This window comes from Callithrix jacchus, chromosome 16, assembly GCF_049354715.1.
Source record: "Callithrix jacchus isolate 240 chromosome 16, calJac240_pri, whole genome shotgun sequence".
Lineage (NCBI taxonomy): Eukaryota > Metazoa > Chordata > Mammalia > Primates > Cebidae > Callithrix > Callithrix jacchus.
The window spans coordinates 28,627,067-28,642,546 of record NC_133517.1 but is presented as its reverse complement, the minus strand read 5'-3'; the positions used below and the strand labels follow the sequence as shown (position 1 = coordinate 28,642,546).

The following is a 15,480-nucleotide window of genomic DNA, read 5'->3' as shown; positions in this document are numbered from 1 at the left end:
TTTATAGAGCTCTCCACTTCAAATACATAAAATATACATTCTTGTCAATACCACATCACGCCTACTCATAGGTTTAAATGAAACATTGATTGCCCATTATTAATACCCTTTTTTTTTTTTTTCAGAATAAAGCAATATTTCCGTTCACCCTCCCTCTCTCTCTTCCTTTCTTTCTCTCCTTTACTCATTTTTTTTTCTTTCCTCCTCTCAAAAAAAGAAATCAACTTGCAAACCTCTAGATCCAGGTCGGCAATGTCTCTCTCATTGCTTGAATTCCTTCCTTCCCTTCCCTCCCTCCCTCCCTCCCTCCTTCCCTCCCTCCCTCCCTTCATCCCTTCCTTCCTCCCTCCCTTCCTCCTTCCCTCCCTTCCTGCCTTCCTCCTTCCCTCCCAAAAAAAAAATAAAAATAAAACCTTAATAGGAAATAGAGATTATAAAACACTACCATTTGATTTTTTTAATGCAAATACTTCAATATTCCAATATTTTTACTCACTTGCTAAATAAAGCACACAACTCAAAATGCTAAATAATTGTCTAAATCTTTTAAAGAATAAAATGTTAGTGAAAAACCAAATTGCTCAGTAAGGTATGTACAACTTTATTACCTATCATAGACATCAAGATGATCATAGTTAATACCAACTTAAGCTTTACAGAATACTGTTTTAGGCCAAATATTGACATATTAAATGAAGGTATCAGAGAATCTTGTATTTATGGCATCAGGTTATAAAGATCTATTCAAAATCATTTTTTGTCAAAGTTTAAACACTGGAACAAAAGTCAAGTTTTTTCTAAATAAGACACAAAAGGATTCTTGCTAATAGTACAAATTTTGTCCCCTGGGTAATACCTTTTGTTTTTATGAGACAGAGTCTCTCTCTGTCGCCAGGCTGGAGTGCAGTGGCGTGATCTCCGCTCATTGCAACTTACGCCTCCTGGGTTCAAGTGATTCTCCTGCTTCAGCCTCCAAGTAACTAGGACTACAGGTACACACCAGCATGGCCAGTATTTTTTTTTAAGTATAGACGGGGTTTCACCATGCTGGCCAGGATGGTCTCAATCTCCTGACCTCAAGATCCACCCGCATTGGCCTCCCAACGTGCTGGGACTACAGGCGTGAGTCATTGTACCTGGCCATCTTTGGCTTTTAAAAAAAAAATTATTTTGATTTTTATTTTAGATTCAGGGAACACATGAGCAGGTTTGTTAGCTGGGTATAATAGGTTTGTGATGCTGAGGTTGGGGGTACAGATGATCCTCTCACTCAGGTAGTGAGCAGAGTACCCAGTAGGTAGTTTTCAGTTCTTGCTCCCTACCCTACCTCCCCAGTGTCTATTGTTCCCATGTGTCCTTGGGTATTACTGTTTTCAAGTTTTTTTCTTTACATGAAGCCACTGAAAGCAAAAGTATGTCATACTTATAGGTTACATTGTACATTTATCATTCTATTAATGAATGTCTTAAGGAATTAAGCCGTATATTAAGGCCATAAACCAAGTCATTATCTCCTATCAAAGGACTATTGTTATTCAATTATCTAAAAAATTCATTTTAATGGATTATGTTACAGGGTTGAGGTCAGCCTATAGACACAGAACAGGTTAATTAAAATATTTCTTCAGATCAGCTTTTAATTTTTTCGCTGGAATAGGATTTGGGGGTGGGGATACTAAATGTGGCAGGGTTCAACAAATTTACAGTTTATCAAAAGGTTCTTAAAGAATACAATGATGGCATATACTTTAATTCTTATAGCACAAACCCTTATATTGATGGTCACAGAAAAATACTGTAATGCTTTAAACAAAAGTTTTAAAGTACATCAGTGATGTAAGTTTCAAACAAAATGTAGTGATCTACATGTACTTAACTGTCCTTTCATCAAGCTTTTACAAACAAAATCAGTCTTCACTGTCTGAGCAAATGAGTTTTAGTTTCTTCATGGTCCTCCATCTATCTTTTAACATGACACTTGTCCGGTTGTTGAATTTATAATGCAACAGTATTTTAGACCAGTTTCCCTCTCCAAATTTCCTAACGCCAGATCTCAAATTCTTGTCTTCTTCCCAAAGCCATGCCTTTTGATAAAAAGTAAAACAGTTATTAACAGAAACAATTATTTAAAAAAATACCTACTACAAATATCAGTTAAAAAAAATCAAAATAATGCTCAGTTTCTTAAAGACAGAAGATTTTTCTAAACATTTCCTAGATTTTTATGAGATTTTACATTTATCGTAACATTTTTAGGGATCATTATTATTACTGTTCATTTGATGTAACCTCACCTGGCCAAGATCAGATAGAAAGTGACAGTGCTACATGTCAAGTCAATTTGTCTGACTTTAAGGCTACACTATCTCTTAAAATGCTCTTCTACAACTGTTAACAGTTGTATTTATTAATCCTCCAAATCACCAAATAGAATTTATGAATGTTTAGTAGTTCACTAATGAACTCAGTGGAAACCCTGTTCTGCCTATGTTAGGGGAAGTATTACACACACATATACAACTCAAATCTTGTTTAAAACAGACTTTGAAAAACACAACTAACGTAAACTAATTAAAAACATCTAATTTTAGGCTGAGAGAAAATGCCTGAAATAAAAAATTTAAAAAGCAAATTTAATACTATACACAAAAAAATTACTGATACTTGGCATTTGCTACAGGTGACCAACTAATTACTCCTTCTGTTGGCATGCCAAAAAAGCAATCTGACCATCTGCGTGATTATTTACTGTGACTAGACTACAAGAAATTCTCCAGCACTTCACATTTTCTTTAAAAACCCAGTTCATCAACCCACATTCATTCAGATGGCTGTTATCAAAAAAACACAAAATAAGTGTTGGTGAGAATATGGATAAATTGGAACCTGTGCACACTGTTGGTGGGAATGTAAAATTACAGCGCCACTATGGAGAACAGTATACAGTTAACCAAAAAAATTTAAAAAAGGACTACCATACGATCCAGCAATTCCACTTCTGGGTATATATCCAAAAGAGTTGAGAGCGAGTTGAGAGCTGGGGCCTGAAGAGATATTTGTATAACCATGTTCATAGCAACATTATTCACAATAGTTAAAATGTGGAAGCAACCCAACTGTCCATCAATTGATAAATGGATAAACAAAATATTTATAATTCAGCCTTAAAAAGAAAGTTCCAGTGCATTCTAGAACATAGATGAACCTTGAGAGCATTACGTTAGACAGAAAAAGACAAATATTATACTATTTTAGTGATATGAGTTACCTAGAATAGTTCAATTCATAAACAGAAAGTAGAATGATGGTTGCAAGGGGGTTGGGGGGATGGAAATGGAGTTACTGTTAAAAGGGTACGGTTTCAGTTTTGTAAGAGAAAGAGTGCTATCATAGATGGTAGTGATGGTAGCACAATAAGAATATATTTAATGCTACCAAACTGTACATTTAAAAATAGTTAAAATGGCCAGGCGCAGTGGCTCACGCCTATAATCCCAGCACTTTGGGAGGCTGAGGCAGGTGAATCACGAGGTCAAGAGATCGAGACCATCCTGGTCAACAAGGTGAAACCCCGTCTCTACTAAAAATACAAAAATTAGCTGGGCATGGTGGTGCGCGCCTGTAGTCCCAGCAATTCAGGGCGCTGAGGCAGGAGAATTGCTTGAACCCAGGAGGCAGAGGTTACAGTGAGCCGAGATCATGCCATTGCACTCCAGTCTGGGTAACAACAGCGAAACTCCGTCTCAAAAAAAAAAAAAAAAGAAAAAAAAGCTAAAATGGTAAATGACAAATTTTATATCATGTGTACTTTACTACAATTAAAGAAAAAAAAAAAACCTCTTGTCTGATGCCATTATTGAAAGAATTCAAGGTGGCCTGAGGAAGACAAACATGATGTGAAAACCATCTTGCATATGACTTGATACCAAAGAGTTGGCAGTGACCACAACTAAACCCCAGGTATAAGTTTGTTTGAGCTACCTTAAACCTGATTATCTGCTCTTGCCATCCCTCTGCTTTGTAACTTAATCCAAGATACCAACCTGGTCTCTTCTGTACCTGCTTTTACTTGTTTGTCTGTGGCACACCTATCGGCAACTGTACTGCTTACAAGTAGGTGGCTATTCAATCTCTAGACAAAGACTGACAGCCTCCTATGCCCATCTATTACTGCCTGACTCAGCCTTCATTCCTACAAAACCTCACGACACTGCTTGTCATTAACTGATAAAAAACAAGAGATGTATTAATAAATTTTTCATATGTGGGGTGACTGATTAAAAGGACTTCAACAGTGGGTTAATATTTGGGGTCACATAAATCTTATAGATCCACTCCACAGAAAAGTGTATGTATCTAAAATTTTATATACAAATTTGGGGGCCACATAGACTCCCTTTAAAGAGCCTATCAACTCCATGGTCTCCAAATTAAGAATTTCTGTTCTTTCAAGAAGTTGTCATATATCATTAGCTTTAAAAAGTAGTCTGTGGTTTAGGAATATTTCATACACATATACAGCATTGTTTTCTTGTTTTTATCTGAGCTATAGTATTTTTAATAAGGAGCATAGATGATGTCTTACACAATACAAAAGCCCTTTTCTTTCAAGAAGTGACCAATATTCTCTGTTTGAATCCTATTTGGAGTCCTGGGTGCAGTAAGCTTAAGCAGTTATTTTCCAGTGGATCATCTATAGCAGGGGTCAGCAAGTTACTGCCAAAACCCAGTCCAAGGTTGGTTTTCTACAGCCCTGCAGCTAAGCATCATTTTTACATTTAAAAAGTTAAAATATTTAAAATATGTAACAGAAACTATGAATATTTCACATACATAGTTTCTATAAATCTTGCTCTTTATAGAAAAATTTTGCTCACCCCTAACCTAGAGGAAAGTAGTAATGTTGTCAGTAAAGATTAACTGAACAACAGTGTTTAGCATTAAGTATATTTTTCTTCTATTGAAAAATAGTAACTTTACCTTGATATAATGATTATGCCTTGATTATTTTGCTTGATCTAAACGTTTTCAGTCTTTGCTTAATTTTACCTGTGACTGAAAGAGTCTTGAAAAACATCATATAGAATAAGCTATCAGTCTGGCAAGTAAGGAAAGCTCTTATTTTTAAGTTTAGAGGTTAAAGTGGTCTAGTAATCACTGGCACCAACTCCTACCACTTTCTATAGCTAGAGTTGAATGAGTGACACAACTGACCTATCAGTGTCAGATCAGAAAGAAAACATAAGGGCAGTACAATTTCATAAAGTCTACTACTGTGCTTAAAACTTTCCATTTCCTCATTTTATACATTAAACTGATTGTACCAGATTCCATTCATAGTAATAGTTTAAGGGAAGAGTTTAAGATGATCTATTTCTGGACATTAAACCCATAAAACCCACTTCTTTTGTTCTATTGTTGTTAGTCTTTTATTTTCTCGAAAAATCAAAAATAAAATCAATACAAAATCATAACAACTCCAGCCATGCCAATAGCCTGAAAAGATACAAAGAGCACATAAGTAATTAAAACACACAAATCTTTTTCTTTCCCAAGGCTAGGAATTACATAACTTAAGATCTGAAAACTGTACATCCATCCTAAAGAACAAATAATGCTTTTTTAATGCCTTAAAATGATACCACTAACAGTAAAAGACAATACTGTATTGCGTATTGTATATGTAATGAGTATTTCTCATTACATACTGTTTATGGGAAAAAGTTTGAAAGCCATTTGCTTTTCTTCTTTAATGGAACACATTTATAAAAGAAGGGCCCTTTAGTTCTGATAAGGAAGGAAGAAATATCTGTCTGTTTAACAGACCAATGCATCAAAAAGAAAACTGTCCAAGTAGACATAGGCTATTGCCATAAATCTTTTTTAAAAAATCTCAATACAAAATAAAATTAAGTCTGTCACTTATCTTCTAAAACAAGTATTTTAACAAAAAGCCAACAATGGAAAGGTAAAAAATAAAACCAGGCACCTGTGATAGCTACAGAATTCTTTTTTGGCATAGGAAATGGTGACAGATATTATCACTGATTATGTGATTGATATCCTATATTTTGGTTTGAATAGAATAGAAAAAACTGCTTTCTTTATATATATCTGTAAATAACACCTACAATCTCATTTGGAATGGTTGCTGGAAAAACTACAGGGAAAGATCAGTTGTTGTATAAGGCAGAGACTTCTGGTTTCCAGTCCCACATGTGAAGAGCTTGGAAATCATCATGCCAGTCCCCAGAAGAAAAAAGCTGTTGATCAAACTGAAAATCAGTAACTCTTCTTAGATACAAGAAAGAACTAACGTTACACGGCAAACCGCTGCTCTAAAAACTAGAGAAGCAGAGAGGCAGATGAGCAGAAGCTCACAGGTGGAGCCAATACTGGTAGAAGCAATTAACTGAGACTGAGGAACTGATGGAGGCTCAGTGTGGATAAGCTTGAGAGTTAAAACTCCATGGGCCCAGTTTCAGAAGGACTCATAAACTTGTATGAGTTTTATCTCCAGGAGTCCTACCAGGTCTCATGGTGAAGATCAGACAAAAATTCCTTCCTGCTTCTGACAGGGGGAGGGGAAAAGCAGCCATTCTGAAATACTCCCCATTTCAAAATAAATAAGGAGAGCCTTCTGGTCTCCTTAACAAAAATCCTGCCCTCTAGAGAAACTAATTTTGCCAGAACCTAACTAACCAAGGCTTTAAAAGAGCCTAACTTACCCGTGGAAATACTCAACCGCAACCCTCTCTAGCCTTCAAGTCTCACCCAAGGGGTGGTGGGCTAAGAAGTATTCATGAAGGTCACAGGCTTACTAAAAGAAAGAGACCTATGCACAGATACTCCAGAAGGCTTCACCTACCCTTATCTTACCACCACATCAGTCAGGATCCTGGGCATTACAACTGAAAGAGCTCCCTCAGACTCTTATTAAAGCAGTCTCTAGGGAAACACATGGACAACAAGAGAGACAAAAACAAGACACTAGAGGAAATTTTAACCTTTGACACCTACAGCTACAGCAAACGATAACTCCTAGCCAGATAAACATAAAACCTCACATTAAAGGGTCATTTATCTCATTTCCTTTTACCTGATATATCATGTCTAGCTATCAGCAAAATATTATAAGCATGCTAAAAAGCAAAAAACACAGTCTGAAGAGACAAAGTAAGCATCAGGACCACACTCAGATATGGCAGAGATTTTGGAATTGGATCCCTGTTAGGAAAATTTAAATATCAAAGTTTATAATGTGAAGTTTAGTGCCACCTTACATCTGATTAACAGATTTTATAATAGTTTAACAATTCCAAATAGATGTCAGTATCAAGACCCAACTTAAAACTTTTAAAATGTGGGTGAAGTATTCCATTTTTAACAGGCAAAGATGGTAAAGAGTAAATATTTTATATTCAAGATTTTTGGAGGGTTGAACAGAAGTAATCACAATTATTCAAGTTATAACTTTAATGTCTGTAAGTGTTATCCAAGTATAATAAAAACAAATACCTGTCTTTTTCTAGCTCGTTGTTTTTCAGGAGTCACCGGTTGACTCTCCGAAACAGGTATTCTACTTTTGGTGGCTCTTCTGCTTTCTTTTTTCCTTTTTGCACCTAAAAGTAGAAAAATAATGTGATAGTTTCATATTAAAGAAAAAAGAGCAGTTATATTTTTAAAGGTTATCATGAAATTCCTTTTTTAAGCTATTCTAAGAAAAAGTACTATACATGTTTAATTTTTTCCTTCAGATCTGGAAGCAGCATGGTATAGTGCAAAGATCAGTCTTTGAAATCAGAGGGAGAGTGTTTTGAGTCTTAATTCTTTTATATGTCTTTAAACAAGTCATTTCATATCCCTGAGCCTGTCTTTCCATCATCCGTTTAAAAAAAAGGAAAAATATTTATTGTATAGGATCACTGAAATTTTCTTATGATGTTTTAGCAGTACTAAGAAGTATAATCCTTTCCTCACTCCTTTCTTATTTAAAATATATCTAACTGAAAAGAAACATAACTGTAATTATTGAAAAATGATAACTGTTTAGGCAGAAAGCCTAAGAGAATCTACAAATAGAATGAAAAGATCAGTAAGATCGCTGGGCGCGGTGGCTCAAGCCTGTAATCCCAGCACTTTGGGAGGCCGAGGCGGGTGGATCATGAGGTCAAGAGATCGAGACCATCCTGGTCAACATGGTGAAACCCCATCTCTACTAAAAATACAAAAAATTAGCTGGGCGTGGTGGCGCGTGCCTGTAATCCCGGCTACTTGGGAGGCTGAGGCAGGAGAATTGCCTGAACCCAGGAGGTGGAGGTTGCAGTGAGCCAAGATCGCGTCATTGCACTCCAGCCTGGGTAACAAGAGGGAAACTCCGTCTCAAAAAAAAAAAAAAAAAAATCAGTAAGAGCAATACACAAAAAAGCAATAGGATTTCTATTCATTAGCAGCAAACAGTTAAAATATTTAATTATAACAATAGAAAGATACTATTTACAATAGCCACAAAAATCTAACATTCTTAGAGATAACTTTTTTTTTTTTTTTAAAGAGATAGAGTCTCTCTTTTGCCTAGGCTGACATGCAGTGGTATAATCATAGCCCAAACACCTGGGCTCAAGTGATTCTTCTGCTTTATCCTCCCTCACCTCAGCCACCTGAGTAGCTGGGACTGGGACTAGAGGCATATGCCACCATGCCTGGCTAATTAAAAGATTTTTTTGTAAAGACATGGTTTCACTATATTGCCCAGGCTGCTGCTCTCTTAATTACTGGGCTCAAGTGATCCTCCTGCCTTGGCCTCCCAAAGTGCTGGAATTATAGGTGTGAGCCATCATGTCATGGTCTCTGATAACTCCAGCAAAAGTGGTGCAACGTCTATATGTAGTAAATTATAAAGCTGTACTATGTATATAAAACAGATTATGAGAAGCTTTACTCTACCTACCTATCGTTGGCCCTCTATATTTGCAGGTTCCACACTGTGGATTCAACCAACCTTGGAATAAAATATTCAGGGGGGAAAATATACAACAATAAAAATGATATAAATAAAAATATAGTCTAACATCTATTTACTAGTTATTTATCATTTACATTGTTTTAGTTACTCTAAGTAATTTGGGGATGAGTTTAAGCATGTGGTAGGCAGGTGCATAGGTCTATATGCAAAGACTATACCATTTTATGTAGGGATTTGAGAATTTTGGTATCCCTCATGGGGTAGGGGAGGATGCAGGTCCTGGAACCAACCCCCTGTGAAAACCAAGGGATGACTATATATATAAAAACATGTTAGAGAAGTATATTTTGTTCATGCATAGGAAAACTTAATGTAATGGTGTCAGTTCTCTGCAAAATCATCTATTGTTAACAATGCAATTTCACATAAAATTTCAACAGGGTTCTTTGTATAATTTAACAAGATTATTCTAAAATTATGTGTTAAGGGAAGTAGTCCATCATTGGCTCTGAGCACCCCTGCAATTCTTGTTGAATGTACAAAAGCTTATTCATCTCCTGATACTGTGCATTTTCTATAGCCAGTCAGATAGGCAATTAAGCAGATCAAGGAAACCACAGCATGACCACCAGGCAACTGCTCTCTCTGGGAGAGGGTACTGGCTTGTTTGCTATTTGTTACAATGTTTTGTTGCTTACTCAAAAGCGCTGAGCCCTTGGCTCCCAGTTTTCCTCAGCTGAAATATAACTTACTGCCTTCACAGCACACATTTAGATCTGCTGCATAGTCCATGGGACTTAGGTTAGGGAAATCTGAACAACTATATCAATGCCATGATGTTTGCTATGCCATAATAATCTGTCTTACTCTAACTCATTAAGTCATTAAGTCTTATTGTCTACCTTTTGTACCTATAAAGTAGGAGCAGGTTTACTGCTTATAAAGCCCTATGGCTAAGTTTTTTCCCTGACAATATGGAAGACCAAAACACCAGAATAGTCAAATACTCTTGAAGAACAGTAAGATTACCCTACTACAAATTGAGTTATTACAAAACTACAGTAACTGAAACAATATGGTATTGCTGCAGAAGTAGACCAAGAGACCTAAACATACGTGGGATTTTACCATACCAATATATAATTGGGTAGGTCCCAGTCAGGAAATTGGAAACCATACTAACTCTGATGGAGAGATTTTAGTATTAGGATAAATGTTTAAACAGGTACTAGAGGACTAAAAAAGTTAAGAGGAAATAAATTAACATAAATATAAAGACAAATTCATAATTATAGTAAGAGATTTTATCACTTCTCTAATTGATAGAAAAAGTAGGCAGGAAATGAGTATGTATATAGAATACCTGAACAGCATTATTAAAAACTTAACCTAATTGACATTTTAAACACTTCATTCAACAACACCAGAATTCACGTTCTTCTATGTGCACATTCAAATGGACCAGGATAAACCATACTATTGGCCATAAAACAAATCTTAAATAAAAAATCTATGAAGCATATTCACAGACTGAAATAGAATTAAACTAAAAATCAGTAACAGAAAGGTATCTGGAAACTAAACAACTTCCCTCATAGGTCAGTAAAAAAGTCTCTAAGGAAATGAAAACATGTTTTGAACTGAAAATCCAACATGGAAAAACAATGTTACAAATCTTGATTATATAAAATATAACCAAGAAAAACTGGTGATTGGTGGAAGAAATTTTTGCTAAGGTCAAGCAACAGGCTAAAGTTGATTGACTAAGGTTGACTGACCTCTTAAAGCATTTCATATTCTTTGTTTTACAAAGATCATAAAGGTTACTGACAGACTTCTTGTGAAACCACCTTTATCTGAAGTACTGAATCCTTGTTTTACATTTTAAAAATTAAATGTAAATATATTTTAAAGTTAACATGTGTAACTTGATCATATTTTTCTAAAATTTTATTTGCTTTGAATCTACCCACTCTTCTATTGAAGCAGTCCATCTAAGCAATTAAAAGCGTGGGCTCTGGAGTCAGACTATCTGATTTCAAATTTTGGCTCCTGTTCTGTTCATATACTGTGTAACCAAAGACATTTTATTTACCTTTTTAAATCTCAGCTTCCTCATCTATATAATGGAGATGATTTAAGAAAAAGAAAAAGCATTGATCTCATAAGGTTGTTTTGAGGATTGAATGAGTTTACATATAAAAAGAGGATTGAATGAGTTTACATATAAAAAGAGGATTGAATGAGTTTACATATAAAAAGCTTTCACTCAAATATTAATAATTTCACTAAATGCTGGTGAGTTTTTCTGCACAGATGAAATCTGGATAATCTGGCTTTTTCAACTTTTCTGAATTACCTGATTTTTTTCCCTAAGCACATGTCAATTTTACAACACAAAAATTAATTTTTGAAAACAAGATGAGGGTTGGGAGCAGTGGCTCATGCCTGTAATCTCAGCACAATAACAGCGAGCAGATCGCTTGAGTTCAGGAGTTAGAGACCGGCCAGGGCAACATGGCACAACCCCATCTCTACAAAAAACTACAAAAAGGCCAGGTGTGGTGGCTCATGCCTGTAATACCAGTAATTTGGGAGGCTGAGACAGGTGGATTGCCTGAGGTCAGGAGTTCCAGACTAGCTTGGCCAACATGGTGAAACCCCATCTCCACTAAAAATACAAAAATCTGCCAGGTGTGGTGGCACACTCCTGTAACCCCAGCTACTTGGGAGGCTGAGGCAGGAGAATCACTTGAATCCTGGAGACGGAGGTTGCAGTGAGCCAAGATTGAGCCACTGCACTTCAGCCGAGGTGATAGAGACTTGTCTCAAAAAAAAAAAAAGCACACACACACACACACACACACACACAAACTAGCAAGGTGTGGTGGCATGTGCCTGTGGTACCAGCTACTTGCGAGGCTGAGGTGGGAGGATCACCCGAGCCTAGGGATATAGATGCTGCAGTAAGCCAAGATATCACCACTGCACTGCATTCATTCCAGCCTGGGCAACAAAGTAAGACTCTATCGCCAAAAACAGAAAAAGAAAAGAAAAAAAGGTTTAGCACAAATAAACTTATTACTTATTGTCTGCAAACTATAAAGAGGGGGTACTTGGGTACCATTGAAGTACACTGGATTTTTAAAAGAAAACATACTTACTACTGATACCTAATAAAATGTGCTAAAACTCAAACTTTATAGGCTCAACAGCCACAGTCACTGTCAAGCCAGTCTGCAATGAGTTTACAGTCTTTGAGTTTGCTGATAAACCATGTTTTCTCCTTTTTTGAGATAGTCTTGCTCTGTCACCCAGTCTGGAGTGCAACCTCCACTTCCTGGGTTCAAGATGGACTCTCGTGTGCCTCAGCCTCCCGAGTTGCTGGAATTATAAGCAGGCACCACCACACCTGGCTAATTTTTTCTATTTTTAGTAGAAATGGGGTTTTGTCATGTTGCCTAGGCTGGTCTCCAACTCCTGAGCTCTTCAGGCAATCCACCCACCTCAGCCTTCCAAAGTGCTAGGATTATAGGCATGAGCCACTGCTCATGTGTTTTCTTTTCTTTGAAACCTGTGTTTTCTTTTCTTTGAATTTCGTACTATTAAATTAAAAGTCTACAAAAATGCTCACATTATTCTCATTTAAAATGATTCTCAGCCACCTTGCTGCAATAGGTATAGAAAACCAATCTTGGAACTCCACCAATATTAGCAAATAACTATTGAGTTTCCATTTCCATTTTCTCATCTTTAAAATAAGAATGATGTCTATGAATGTATATATTTTAGAGCTGTATTTACAAATATTTGCTAATGGTAGCCCTGTCATCAGTCATCAGGTATGAACAAATGTATTCTATCTAACTGGAGATGGATTAAAGAAAAAAAAATTATTCTATGATATTTACTGCAGGCCTATCATTTGCCTGGCATCAAGATGGTACCTTATGAGCATTGAGCAATAAACCTAATTTCATTAGTCTGTTATTTTTATCAATAAGTATTTAGGCTTAGATCTATATCAAAAATCTTTGTTATCAGTTCAGTACCTAAAATATTAATGTGGGGTCAATAAACATTCGTTAAATGAATATATATCACCCCCCCAAAAAACTTGTAATCAAATTAAAATTGAAAACAATTATGGACTGCTTTTAAGAAACTTTGTATTTTCTTTTTTTGGGTATTGTTAGTTTGTTATTTTTTGTTTTGGGAGGGGATTTTTTTTAGTCCCTTCTACAACATCCAGAGGTTTTTGTATTTTCTTTTTTTTTAAATCAAGGAATGCCTTTTATAAAAAAATAAATTATAAATGCCGTAAGAAGAGTATATAGATCCTGTGTGTGTGCATGTGTGTGTGTATATAATCAATCTTCATTATTTATGAATTCTACTTGTTGTCTACCCAGTAAAAATCTGTCTAACCCCAAAATCAATACTGTGGCACTTTTTAGAGTCACTGGTAGATATGTGCAAAGCAGCAAAAATTTTGAGTTTTCAGTGCACACATCTACAGCTGAGGTTACACAAGGTAACACTCTGCCTTCTTTCAGCTCTCATACTATCAACAAGGGTCTTTCTCACAGTTTATCTAGTGACACATTTTTGCTTTCTGTTGGTGGTTTTGCTGTTTAAAATGGACCCCAAATATAGCAATGAAGTGCTATATAGTGTTCCTAAATTCAAGAGGCTGTGATGTGATTTACAGAGAAAACAAATGTGTTATATAAGCTTCACTCAGACCGGAGTAATATAGTGTTGTTGGTAGTGATTCATTGTTAATGAGTTAACAATAATTAAGAGTCTTTAAACAGAAACACACATAAAACAAAGGTTATGTACTGATTAGTTCACAAAAATGCTGTGACCATAGGCTTGCAGAAACATAACCCTTTAATTCCCCTAGGAGTAATGATTCAGTATTTGCTAATTCAACACTCTCAGACTATAAAACGTAACTACTGTGAATAACAAGAAACAACTTGTTTCAGAAAAGTAACTACAGTCATGTAGTTTAGTGTTTCAGAAAAGTAACTACTGTCATGCATTGCTTTACAAGGGGGATACACTGAGAAAAAAGTCTTTGAGTGATTTTGTCCTTATGCGAACGTTCTAAGAGTGCACTTACACAAACTTAAATATATATTTTTTATATAGAAATGAAAATATATACTTATATTTTCCTATAGAAAACTCACAGTTCCCAGTTCCATTGCTAATTATCAATCATTTCCCCTACTTCATATGCAATGCCAATATCAAGTGCCACATTATCAAGATTCTATATATGCTCCATTACATTATTACAGGACCACCATCCTATATGCAATGCAGTCTCTCTTTGAGCGAAATGTCACGATGTGCCTTATAACTACATTTGAAGTTGCTGAATATAGTCAAGGTAGAAAAGCAGTGTACTTTTATAGTAAAAGAACTCTAAGCTAGATAATCAAATGGTTAACTTTCTAAATTAAGCACTACACCACCTCAATTAACTCTATGAAGTCAAAACTTTGTGCTTCAGTTTTCTGAAGTGTGTGTTTTTTTGTGTTATAGTAGTAAGGTCAATGGGGGGATTGTCTGAGGACACATCAATTCTCCCCTTCTAAAACCGTCATAACAGTACTCACTTTGAAGAGTTCCTACTCTTCTTTCTTTATTAAGTTCTCGTTGCTGGGTTCCATGTTTCAATTTAGATAGGAAAAGATTCTTGTGAGACCTAAAACAAAATATGAAAGCTTGTGATTGGTTCTAGAAAGATAAAGCAACAGAAAAAAGGTAAATGATTTGCCTTAATCTATTCTAGGATCTTCTACTAATACTTTGGCCCATTTCTTTTGGTGCTCTCCCTGCTTAGTGCCCCATCTTAACCTGTGGCCTCTTAAGGTTTCTGTTGCCTCTCTCATCTTTCTCCATTTCATCTACTCAGCAGAAATCAAGATGTTTTTTGATGCCTCAGGAGGCGGCAAAATAAATAAATAAATAAAAAACAAAAACACAAAACTCTTTTGGCCTTCCAATTAGATACATCGAGGAAAAAAATCCTTAAACTACAAAGCATTAGTTTTCATTCTCTCATGGCTTTTATTTCCCCAAAGACAAATTCCAAAATTCTTTTACATAATGGCAGATATCATTTGACTATCTTTACAGCTTCCAAAAAGAGTTTTAAAAGGTGAGGCTGCTTGGAAACACAGGAAGTGGCATCATTTTTTAGAAAACCCTGCCTAGTTGGTAGTATATTAATCCAGTTTTATGAAGGAGTGAACTAAGATTCAAAAAGCAGTTCACCTAAACTTAGGCAGCTGTATTAACTCCACTTAAAATGTAGGTTCTTTTAGCTATACTTTTATCCCTATGGATACTCTATGTCACCAGATATCCTTTCCTTCTTCCCCTCTCCCCCACTTCACAAGACTTTCTATTGTCCTTTCTGGAATGTCATTCTCAACCTCATTCCTCCTCTCTTTGCCTTGTCAAAAATCTAGCTCTCCCCCGGGGACAACGTTTCT

At 35.9% G+C, this 15,480-nt stretch overlaps 1 protein-coding gene across 13 annotated transcripts in view; it reads right to left on the bottom strand.

Moving 5' to 3' along the window:
* Positions 1–577: 577 nt before the first annotated feature.
* The window catches only part of TERF1 (telomeric repeat binding factor 1), a 41,193-nt gene continuing 26,290 nt past the window's right edge, over positions 578–15,480 (bottom strand). For 4 of the 13 annotated variants that reach the window (XM_035276495.3, XM_035276496.3, XM_035276498.3 and 1 more), the window contains 4 exons: positions 14,599–14,687; positions 8,951–9,001; positions 7,519–7,622; positions 578–2,084 (listed from right to left, as the gene is read on the bottom strand). In XM_035276495.3, the coding sequence (XP_035132386.1) occupies positions 1,908–2,084; positions 7,519–7,622; positions 8,951–9,001; positions 14,599–14,687 (421 nt within the window). In that variant the 3' untranslated portion in view covers positions 578–1,907. Of the gene's footprint in view, positions 2,085–5,405; positions 5,497–6,043; positions 6,264–7,518; positions 7,623–8,950; positions 9,002–14,598; positions 14,688–15,480 lie in introns of those variants that run through there. The other 9 variants (XM_002758992.6, XM_003734957.6, XM_078353593.1 and 6 more) reach the window with 5 other exon arrangements.